This window comes from Cicer arietinum, chromosome 5 (assembly GCF_000331145.2).
Source record: "Cicer arietinum cultivar CDC Frontier isolate Library 1 chromosome 5, Cicar.CDCFrontier_v2.0, whole genome shotgun sequence".
Classification (NCBI taxonomy): Eukaryota; Viridiplantae; Streptophyta; class Magnoliopsida; order Fabales; family Fabaceae; genus Cicer; species Cicer arietinum.
This window is the reverse complement of record NC_021164.2, coordinates 44,814,191-44,826,648: the sequence shown is the minus strand read 5'-3', so window position 1 is coordinate 44,826,648 and position 12,458 is coordinate 44,814,191. Positions and strand designations below refer to the sequence as shown.

The window sequence follows — 12,458 nt, the reverse complement described above, 5'->3', positions numbered from 1 at the left end:
TTACAGGTAACAGTCATATTTCCATTAGACATAACAGTTACATTCCAATATTTATTATATTAAATCATTTTATACATCAACACATATTTAAATATAAGAGTGTTATATTAAATATAGTTTTCTTTTTTTTTGTCTCAGCTATTACCCACTGAACAGGCGAACACTGTAGAGGACACTTTAATGTCTGCTACTTATACATATTCTTTTGCAATTAAAATGTACCATTTATTAACATAACTTTCTTGTGTTTAAAAAAAGTAACAACAACTTTTGTACAAAATTTAGGCAAAACAAATGCACGCCTAGTGTTTTGTTCGAGTTAAACTAGTGCAAAACATGCTTTCAGACTAATTTAAAAGCTGCTACATATACACATTTACCTGCAAGATACAAGGAGTTGGGTGCTGAAACAGCTTGTCTTTCCACACCTTTTTCCCCTTTCCATGCAGTTTACAGAACTAAATAACATAAACTGGGGATACTACAAATGCCAAGATGAATGAATACAATGATCTGTTTAACTGGGGATACATTAACCTCGCAAACGTTTCAACAACCACTTTTTTCTCAATCTCTCGTCTAATTTCAAAAACATCATTCCCCTCTTCTCATCAAAACATAAATATTCACAAGCTTCAATGATTAGATCATCATCAAAGCCAGGAATATTTTGCACCTTTTCAACCACTTCCTCCAAGCACATTGTTTTGTTATTTTCAGTCAATGCATCGGCTATTCGACCAATATCTGAAGCCATAACACTCATCATTTGTAGCATGACATCGTCGGTGCGTCTACGTTTTGATGGCTGCTTTGAATGTGATGATGAAGGCCTTGCCCCTGTTTGCTCAGATGAACCCTGCACTTCGTCACTTGCATTATCATGGCTCGTCTCCTCTTCGTAGCCTAACATCAGTGTTGGAGTTTCAGCATTCTCTTCAAAGTGAGGAGTGAGATTTACATCAGCATGCCCTTCAAAGTTAGGAGTAAGATTTACATTACTATTCTCCACAAACTGAGGAGTAAGGTTTACATCAAACATCTCAGTGTCGTCAGACCAATTTCCACTAGCTTCGTCATTGCCAACAATCAAACCTAATTCATTGTAATTCTCTATTTGTTTGTCTCGCAGATGCCTAGCATCTCGATGTTTCTGAATATACACAAGCCAATGATTAATCAGGAATATATAGGAACACAAAACATACATATATACTTGCAAATGATTAGTCAGGAATACGTAGGAACACAGAATAACATATGGTGCACCGCACAGGTGTGTGTGAGAGTCTGTTGAACACTGACTCGGATAAAGGTTCACAATATGTAGTTGTGACTGCAGCTGGAAACAACTGAACCAACCAAAATGCAAACAAACAAAATAGAAGAGAAGCATGACACCTTCAAGGACAATGGTGCATTTCGGTAGTTATTATAGCAATGGGTCTTTGATTAAATTTTAAACAGTACAAAGAGAAGATAACAAATGGTTAAAAAATAATGACCAGATAACCAGGATTAATGTGGCCTTATCATGACATCCATCGGGCGCTAGCTAAAGTACTACAATAGCAAATAAATGATAAATTACTTCTGAAACTAAAATGAACTTGAAGGAAGATTCAATAACTATACCTTAATGTATTCATTCCATGTGGAGTCAGTTGCAACAACTACCTTACGTCCTTCATCCCATTGAAATCCCCCACGTGAAAGCATTTCCTTCAAAAGGCCATACTGTTTTTTCCATGTTCTCAACCGGCTTTTAATGTTTTCTATTGTTAAGTTCAAGTCAAACCTCTCATTTAGAACAGCTAGAGTAGCTATGTAAGCTGACGTCTTGAAATTTTTCTCAAGCTTGTTTCCCAACATCACTTGTTTTACTAGCAGCTCTGTCAAACAATGATCCATCTCATCTGTCCATGTCACACTCTTTACTTTTTCTGTTGTATTATCAGTTCCATGATAATTTGTCTCTTGAACTTCCATAACATTATCATCTGTAGTCATACCCCTGTTAGCACGAGAAGTGTTCATACCTGGTGGATCAAGGTGTCCAATGATTATGCACAGTTCCTCATAGTTTCTGATAACTCGTCCTTTAAGAATTCGAGCATCAGGATTTATCTGCTCCAGAAACACGTATTTATATAAGCTGGACAGTAAAATTGTTATGCTACAACAAATGCCAGATAGAAATTTAAAGTCTATAATATGCACCTTAATATATTCATTCCATACAGAGTCATCTGCAATGACCATTTTTCGGTTCTCATCCCATTCAAAGCCGCTCTGTCGCAGAAGTTCTTTCAGAGTATCATATTGTTTCTTCCATGTTTTAAGACGATTTTTAATATGATCTTTCAACATATAAAGCTTAAACTTATCGTTAATGGCCAGCACAGCAGCTTCCAATGCAGCAGGTTTCAGTTTGTGGTCAAATTTGCTTCTGTTACCAAGTTTAATTTGCTGCACTAGAATTTCACTTAGACAGCTGTCCATATCACTTGTCCACCTCATTTGCTTCACTACATCTTTAAGATTGCTATCATAGTTAACTGGGCAGATACTTTCAAACTCTGAAGGCTCATCACAAGGAATGGAGTCACTAGGATGCAACGGCTCATTATAATGGCCAAAGATAGAGCAGAACTGCTCATAGTTCTCTAGGACCCTAGCACGGTAAGTCCTTGCATCTGGATGAGTCTGACGTGATAGAAAAAATGAGGAACAAGAGTTTATGATGTTAGGAACTGATATGAAAAATGTACAAATGAAAAATGCGGAAATAAAAAAAGTGTACAAATGAAAAATGCTGAAATGTGATCTACTACACACTTTTATTCCTAACAGACTTCTCCAAACAATTATACATTTTCCCTTTCCCTTATTTCTCAAATGTGATCTAACGTAAGTGTTTAATATGCAAAATCTACAACCAAATTTGAAGTGTCAAATATTGTGATCCAACCGCTTTGCATAATTAATGGTCTTCTAGAATAAAAGAATTAATAATTTGACTTCTCTGAATAAAAAATGAACAAAAATTATGGAGGTCAAATACGATACTTCAACACACAAAATGAATTCTACATGTTGTGAATGGCATAAATTACATTATTGAGACACCATAAAGCTCCAAAATGAGATACCATTTAAATCTAATAGATTCTTATATGAATTAGAAGTCAGAACTATTGGGACAGGCACAGCACAGTAGAATTAAGATAAATTATTCTGGATTGTTGTAATATAACTTGTTTAAATGTGTCTAAATAAATCAAAAATAAAACTGTCAGCTAACACAGTTGACTGAAATGAGGATGTTAGAAGTAATGAAAACAGGATAGTACTTGTAGTAAATATCGGGTAGCAGTTGATAATCAACTGTTACCTGATATGATTTTTGAAAGTGGGAGAACAAGATACATGGTGAAGAGAAAGATTGAGTCAAATTTAGGAGTTGGAACTAGGCACTAAGAGATTTCAAATGAGCAAAAGTTGAAACCGACCAACAGAAGGTGATAGTTGATGCCCAAGTACACAACACCGAAGACCCGTGCAGGAAAATTTTGGGTTACTTAGCAGAGATACAGCAACAAGAGGTTGGATTCCATCACTCACACAAGATGAAATTGGTGGGGGAGACTGCCCACCATGGTTGACACTAAAGCAGTGTCTTAGCAGAGATACAGCAACAAGAGGTGGGATTCCAGCACTAACACAAGATGAAATTGGTGGGGGAGACTGCCCACCATGAAAGCAGTGAAAGAGCATTTCTGGTCTTTACAAACAATAAAAACTGAGGCTACACAAAAGAATAACATTAGAGAAAACCCAAAATAGGTCTTTTCGGGAAAAAAACACATAGGGGGCTGAATAGCTTGTTTCTTCCTTAGAGGTGTACCAGAACCAGAACATATTACAGTGGTCATAGTGGCACTAGTAGGTGAAACTTTATTGGTATTGATGGTGGGAGACTTATGTCCCAAAAATGCGGTCGGGCATTTTCAAATCATCCTAATGCAGAACCCGTGCAAGTGCTCCTTTGGCTGAGAGAGGAAGTGTGTGACAATACAGAAAGCAGTTTGAAACCATTGAACATTAGAGAGCAAGATCATCTCATCAATACCTTCTTTTGAAAGGGCTGAGGGGAGAGGCAAGTGTTGAACTAATGTTGGCTCAATTTCGTCCCTGGAATTGAAGGATTCAGATCCATTGGTTGATGAAAAGAATCAAATCTGGAGAAGATAAACACGTGGAGGGTAGTGCAGAGGAGTACATTCTGGAATTCAAACAACTGAGGGCTCAGGTAAGCAATTATCAGATGATCAATATTTTGGGTATTTTGTCTATGGTTTGAAGCAGAGAATGGGAGGAAGGTTGCATATGCCAACTGTGGGACCACTGCCTTGGTCAATCCTACTGAATTTAAATCAAGCAGTGGAATCAAGAGTTTTAGTAAAATAGGGGAAGCAGTTGTGTCTAGCAAAACTGTGGAGTATTTGAGGCACAACATCTCTAAAGAAGGTGTGGCAATGAATCCCAACAAAATTAGTAGGGTGCTGCAATAGCCAGTGCCAAAAATGTAAAAGGCATGCGAGGTTTTTTGGGTCTAACCAGATATTACTGAAAACTCACTAAGGACTATGGCAAAATTGTAAAGCTGGTATTCAAGTGGAATTCCAAGGAAGAATATGTGTTTGACTTACTCAGAAGATGATTACCACTGCTACGCTACTAATCTATTATGTAGCTCTGACAAAATAGCCTGATAAATTAACTACCAGTGCATATTTAACTTTCAAAAGCTGAAAAAGTCTACATATACCTAAAATATTTGAATTTCAAAGTCATTATTATGTTTCCTATTTTCTGCCGTATGAGTTTCATCAGTACTTTATGACATACCAAAGTCTCACCAAATGTCTCCTCTAGGAAAGAAATCACCTCTGAAAAAGGTCTATGTAGATAAACATTATTAATTACTATGACAGAAGTTAAATGTGTGACAAAAATAAGTTATTTGTTGTGATACCTTAACAATTGTTCTTGTACTTTTTTTCCATTCATGACTTAATTATCTAATAAAAAACTTTCTAATTTAATTTAAATGCTTTTACATACCGTTTACTGACATGATGGCCACTTGCCAGCATACATTGATTTTGAACTTAAAAGACCTCATTATTTAAACTCAAAAAAAGAGCTAGATTGCTGTAAAGTATTGATATATGCTACTATAGTTCATTTGGACTATTTGCTACATATCATTTTCTTCAGGCACGAAAAAAAGGTTGTAATAAACAATAATCTGGTGCAGAAGGGGGATGTTTAATAAAAGGTGGGATGCTAATTACAAAATTGAAGCAATATGCAATCAACCAGCTATCTAATTATTTTCCCCCGCAAATAAATTATCCAATAAAAAAAAGTAGCATGTTTTGGAACGTGTAGTCAGAGAAAACACAACAGAATGTACCAAAAAATGGTGTAGAACATAACCGTATCCATTTTGAAAATCTCATAACTCAATTGCAGTAAAGCCTTAAAAATAAGAAAGTTTCAAATGATGGTGCAAATATGTGATGCTGTAAAACACCTTCTTAGCAATCCAAATTAATTTCATTCACAAGAACAATGGATGACGACTTTTGAAAAGAATAAAAAGAAAATTTCAGCTTTTGCTACTGCATAACAGTTTCTCTCACTACCAAAACAAAAGAGAAAGGAATAAAGCATACAATATAGTCTTTGTTTGGTCAGGAGCAATATACTTTGTAAACCTTTGCTCTCTAACAGTTCTAAAGGTCCGATAGGTGAAAACGTACCCGGATGTACTCAATCCATGTAGAATCATTAGCAATGATCATTTTCTTTGTTTCATCCCATCTAAATCCAGCATGACACAGAATTTCCTTTGCTATTTCATATTGTTTCTTCCATGTTTTAAGACGATTTTTAATGTTAAATTTTGTTAGATGAAGCCCAAATTTTGCATTCATGGCTGAAACAGCTTTGTCATATGCTTCTGTCTGAAAAACATTATCAATTTTAAGCCCTTTCCTCACTTGATCTACGAGAATCTTTCCAAGCCAGTGATCCATTTCCTCGGTCCACCTGAGGTTCTTAGTCAGATTTCCATCAGTTTGTGTTTCAGACAAAATGACAAGATCTGGATCCCCATTATCAACTGTGAAGTTTACATCAATTTCTGTAACATTGTCAGAAAGTCTTGCAATTGATTGATCATTTCCAAGAACAAAACATAATTTATCATAGTTTTCAATGGACTTTGCTCGGAAAATCTTGGCATCTGGATGCTCCTGCAGGTAACATAAGAATATCACTTATCAGACAACCAACCCAAAACTGTAAATTGACAGGGTGCATTGTGTATCTCTGGCAACAATATTACCCTGATGTAGTCATTCCAAACTGAATCATTAGCAACAACCATCTTTTGTGTCTTATTCCAAACAAATCCCCTATGGGCAAGGAGTTCCTTCAGAACCGCAAACTGCTTCCTCCAAGTCTTCAGCCGATTTTTTATGTGTCCTTTTGTCAAATGCATACCAAACTTTTCATTCAATGCTTTCAGTGCAGCTGCAAATACTGCAGGCTTCAAGATGTTATCCACCTTATTCCCCTTTTCCACCTGCTCCACAAGCACGTCGGTGAGGCAATTGTCCATTTCAGCTGTCCATATTATGTATTTCCCTCGGTCTATAGCATTAGAGCTACGAGTGTTGTATATTTTTGGATGCATCCCTGAAAATCCACATAATACACAATGATACCGTTGAATGAGAGGAAAATAGAAAGGAATGTGGTGAAACCGTGTTTAAACTACACAACGGAGATCTTTTATATAGGCTTTAAAGCAATAAGATAATTAACAATATTCTATCTTATAAGATACAATATGATAAGATTGAAACTAATCCTAAAAGATAAACCAAGATATTAGTTTATATTCTAACACTACCCCTCAAGCTAAAGCATGACTAAGCTTTAGCTTGTACAAGAAGACAATGAATTGCTCCGCAAATAAAAAAATAAAAAAATAAAGGATGGAAAGGCAACTTAGGGATGATGGTGTAGTCAGAGAGAATTGCTATAAAGATAGCTGGAATGATTCATCCTAAAAACCGCATTTGGAAGCTTCAAACCAATAATACTAGAAACCCAAAAAATTTAACTTCGACATAAGTCTGAGAACTGCTTCTGTGACAAAGACAGTGCATCAAGAAAGAAAGCTAAAGTTAGAGCATCTGGGACGAAAGTTGAGGCTACTGCATTAGTTACAATAGCACAATACACAACCATAATTAGAATCACATTGCATGAATGTACAATTTGAATCACAATTCATGCCAAATAAAGAGATGTTGCTACAAATTGGACTAAGAATCAGTTTCGACTCAGAATTGTGTGAATTGTACTTGAGAACAATTTGGTTAGGTTGCACAATCCGTTCCTGCAATTGGATCTTTTGGGTTCTATTTTTGTATTTTTAAATGCGAGGGAAACTGCCTAAGTGCTTCCCTCAGCACTCTCAACTCTCACCGTTAGATGTGTTTTTTCCTCAATCCAGCTTTGTGTCTGCCTCCCAGTGTTTTGTTCTACCCAGTTTTAAACCCTCCTGTCCTCTTTGACATAGTGCTTAAAACACCTCATTTTAATAAAACAAACTATGTAGTCAATAGCAGATAGCGTAGCGTAGCGGCCGACCCTCAGAACGCTATAGCGGGTAGCGGCATGGCCGCTACGTCGAAATCTAAGGAAACCATAGAAGCACTTTATACCATACACTTTTTTTTTTACAAGAAAAATTGGGGAGGGTGGAAGTTTTTTTTACCATAAACATATAACTGCTAAATATAGAATGATGCACAAAATTAAACACATGTTCAGAACTAATCATCAAAGTTCATTGCTACTACTAATATTCAAACATAATATAAAGCCAAATAGAAAATAAGTTATTGCCTCCAAGCCTCAAAATAACACATTTAATATTCAAATATATAATATATAAAGCAAAATAACAAATTTCCTCCGAGGTCAAAATAAAAGAGACTGTTGGTGCAGAAACAGTAAAGCAGTAAAACAGCGCACAGGAGAGAACAGGTTGGTCCAGAGAAGAATAGTTGCAGATAAGAGGGGAAGGTTGGCGCAGAGAAGAGGGGAAGGCTGTCGTGAAGAATCCCCCCTTTTCAAAGAACAAAAAGGGCGTTCATATTTTCATTCATATAAGAAGAAAGGTCACGATTATGATACTTCAAATATTACCAGTAGTAAAATTAAAAAAAGCAACGGTTGAAAAAACCCTAAATGGTTAAAAAACGAGGACATTTTGGACATTTTGCAATTAAATTACGATAGCAATCTTTCTTTCTTCTTGCGTTTCTGGTTTTTGAGATCTGCGATTGCGCAGCCGCGAAGCACTACGGCTGCAACACTAAAATGCAACGTGACGCCTTATTGCATAGCGCATGGCCGCTGCATTGCAACGTAAGGCCGCTACTGCAGCTGCAACAGCCGCGATTGCAGCTGCAACGGCCACGGTTGACTACATAGAAAACAAATTAAATAAATTAATTTCCACATTTTTTTTTAAATGTCCTCTTTGAAAACTCTACTTTTGAATGTCCCAGAAGATTATACCTAATAGCAATTGTCATTTCACAATACAAAAACAAGTAAAATATACCCATTGGTCTTGCAATGGACTGCAAGTAAAGTAAAACATACCCATTGGGCTATATTTTGAGTCTAACTACATAAAAAAAATAAAAATAAAAAAAACACAAGGATGACTAACATCCAAAGATCGTGGATAATGTCATAGGTAAGGAGGTTCTTGTGATCAAATCTTACCCAAAATATAGCTTGGGTCTGTAAATGAGCTAGTACTCAAATCAGATCAAATAATCTACACATTCATAATAATAAATCATTCATATAATATTACAAATCAATAGTGCCAATTTACATGTACATAGTCAACATAACATCGCGATCAGATAGATATTTAAAAACAATAAAATCCTTAGATTAAAATAACACGTATCATATATTAAATAAATCCTAACTACCCTATCAGTTAATTAATACAAGTATTGCAAGCAATTCTACCCAAATGCATTAAATACCCAGTCCCCATTAATACCATTTAGTGGTTCATCAGTCCCCACCAAGATTCTCGTGCTTCATCAAGGTGGAATCCTCTAGAAACTAGTACTACAAACAATTTACACACAGGGACAACACGGTAATGTAAAACCGAGGAAGTCTTGGATGGTCACAACCATTTGGGCACACTATTTAGGAACACACTTAAAAAAACGTAGAAAAACATATTAAATAATGTATATTTTTAAAATAAATAAATGATATGTATTTTCCTGCAAAACCTTGTTCCTCCCAAAGCATACAAGATCAAATCACAACCAATGAAACCCGAATACTCCAGAAATGGACAATATCCATGTCATAACCGTATCGACAACGATTCTACGTGGATAATTCCCGACAAGTATCCCAATTTATATTTTCTTTATTTTTAATGTTGAAGACACTCCTCCAATAACTTTAAGCTCAATAAAATTATAATTAAAATTAATTTGGGAGGTCAAATAAGGGTTAGGTTTGAATTGAAATAAATTTGGGGGTTTAGTAAAATTGAAAAAGAAGAGAGGAAGTATAACTCACCAAAGAAGGGGAAAGAAGAGAGGTGGCGGAGACAATCGGAAATATGCAGACACGGCGGAGTCCGTCCAAAACCCGGCGGACATACGTGCACAAGGGAGCACGACGGTGGTCAGAAAATGAACGGCTACGATGAGCAATGGAGATTTTACTCAAAGCTGAAGAAAGAGGATGGCGAGTGAAGTCTCAAAAACTATTACCTTGACTTCCTTCACGGCCATACAGTGGCTGGAAACAGGATTCCGGCGGCGGAGATAGAGGAGAGACGACAGAGACTGAGAATGAGGATGTGGCGGCTCGTCAGGAATTAATTAAAATTGAAATGAGTGTGGACAGCGCAGACACAAGGCAAGGGATTAGGGTTTTCCCCAAATTGAGGGCTGAGATCTTCCTAAATTAAAAAGATGCATCCATGTGCCAAAGAAATTAGAAATCAAAGCGTCCCTTCAAAATCAAAACATAAAAGTTCTCCTATAATCTCGGAAACGGTGCACTTTGATTCAGTATTGAAATAAAAATTACAAATAGAATTATTCAATTTACCAAAAAAAAATCAAACATAATATAATTCAATTTCAAGTGATTTAATTCAAATCAATTTTTAAATATTTAAAATTTAATAATAAAAAATAAGTTGAATATATTTTAAATTTCTATAAAATTTTAAGATTTTATTTTTTTTAGTCTTTTTAAAATAATTCTTCGACAGATCTATTATGAAAGTTCTTTAATTTTATTTTTAGTCGCTATTTATAAGTTTACTCATTTGCATTTTTGAATTATCTTTTGTAACTATATTTAAGAAATTATAAACGTATTTTTTTATAAAAATTTTGAATTTTTTACAAATGATCAATTAAATATAAATTTTTAAGGTTTTGACACTTAAAATTTTATATTTAATTAATTTTTACTTTAAAAAATTCTAAATTTTTTTTATGAAGACTTTTATAATGTTCTAAACATGTCTGAAAATATTGGCCTAAAAGTAGATATCAAAAATGAAGTTGGAAATTTTATAGAAATTAAAAACTTATTTAATCCAAAAAAGATAGGCTTAATTGCAATTTTAGTCCCCTTATTTTAGTTGAATCATAAAAGTAGTTCCCCCATTTTATTTCTTTCCAGTTTTGATCTCAAACAAAATTTTGGTCTAAAACTTGACAAATGATCATTTTTTTAAGTCACACAACACCATTTATGATCATAGATTTCAGGTACAATTGTTGCACCACGAGATCTTGAGGCATATTGTGACTTAAATAAATAAAGAAAAAAAATGAAATTTCATCAAGTTTTAGACTAAAATTCGATTTGGGGACCAAAACTAAAGAGAAATAAAATTGGGGAACTACTTTTTTGATTCAGCTAAAATAGGAGGACTAAAACTACAAGTAAACAAAAAGTTAATAGTATAATAATAAAGTAAAATAATATATTTAATTTGATGCAAAATATATCATAAAATATACTAAAATTTTAACATTATGAAATAACAATGATAAATTATATTTGAAATATATAAAATAACAAAAAATTAAATTTTATTAAACTAATAAATATTATTAAAAAAATTAAAAACCAACAAATAATATATTGTTAGATTATGAGTTTTTTATGGGAATTTCTCTTCTTTTTTTTTTTTAATTCTTCAAATTCTACACTTTGAAACAATATTCTCTGATTAATCTACTTTTTCATTTCAACATAAAGTCTCTCCTCGGGGAAGCGGCCTCTTGAAGAGGAAAATTTGTTAATTCAATAGGAAGTCGCTTCCCGGTAGGGATGGGAATAGGCTAGGTCGTCCGACAGGGGCCTATGGTTCGACCTACTTATGGTCTAGTCTGGCCTGTTTAATAAAAAGGTCAGGCTCAAGCTATTTTTAAAGTCTATTTATGTAAATAGGTCAGGCTCAGACTTGTAAAAAATCCTATTAGGCCTGACAAGCCAGCCTATATATATTTTATATGTATTCCATTCTCTATTTTTTTCTTCTTCTAATTTCCATTGCACTCACTCCAACAAACATGTATGAAAACAACATATTTTTTATAAAAACCGATATTATTTATTTGTTACTTTATATTTTATAAAAACCAAAACTATTTATTTGTTATCTTTATATATATTGTTAGTATATAAATTTAGAAACCCTAATTGTTTATTATTACTGAATATGAGTTTGTTTGAGAGGTAATATTTCGAGTTGTTTGAGAGGATTTGTTTAGAGGTAATATTCTGAGTTGTTTGAGAGATAATAATAGGTGCGTTTGTTTCAATAAAAAATTTATTCTTTTAAACCAAAAATTATTTTTTAGGGTTTAAAAGGTATTTGTTTCATATTTTTAAAAAAATATTTTGTTAGAAAAATCATTTTTTTATTTAATATATATATACATATACACATTAATATTGGTATATGGAGAATCATATAAATCGATATGTGTAGAGCATCATGTAGCTAAAGATAATTGTTATTTTATTACTTTTATATATATAAAAGGCCGTAGGCCAGGCTCAGGCCGAAAAAAAAAGCTTATCATAGGCCGTAGGTCAGACTTAGGCCTCAAAAATTTATCGTAGGCCAGACTCAGACCTTTCAAAGTCTGACCTGTCCTGTCCTATTCCCACCCTTACTTCCCGGGGAAGCGACCTCCAACTACTTTTTCTTTTTGTTATTTTAAAAATTGATTATTGTTAGAATTATAAATATAATTATTTAAAAAATAAAATACTAATATTAC

The 12,458-nt window shown here is 34.1% G+C and overlaps 1 protein-coding gene across 1 annotated transcript; it reads right to left on the bottom strand.

Annotated features, from left to right (window-relative positions):
• Nucleotides 1-200: 200 nt before the first annotated feature.
• LOC101500085 (uncharacterized) lies at nt 201-10,170 on the bottom strand. Its single transcript, XM_073368478.1, has 6 exons — nt 9,718-10,170; nt 6,419-6,771; nt 5,832-6,326; nt 2,221-2,706; nt 1,636-2,127; nt 201-1,153 (listed from the first exon to the last, which is right to left on the bottom strand). The coding sequence occupies exons 2-6, from the start codon at nt 6,767-6,769 to the stop codon at nt 533-535; spliced, it is 2,445 nt and encodes an 814-aa protein (XP_073224579.1). The 5' UTR covers nt 6,770-6,771; nt 9,718-10,170; the 3' UTR covers nt 201-532.
• Nucleotides 10,171-12,458: the final 2,288 nt, after the last annotated feature.

Excerpts from the sequence above, each read along its gene's own strand:
- LOC101500085 (XM_073368478.1), bottom strand. The coding sequence starts at position 6,769 with ATGCATCCAAAAATATACAACACTCGTAGCTCTAATGCTATAGACCGA. Across the intron at positions 2,707-5,831 it reads CATGGATTGAGTACATCCGG|ACTCATCCAGATGCAAGGAC; the intron begins GTACGTTTTCAC and ends CTATCACGTCAG. Across the intron at positions 1,154-1,635 it reads CATGGAATGAATACATTAAG|AAACATCGAGATGCTAGGCA; the intron begins GTATAGTTATTG and ends GTGTATATTCAG.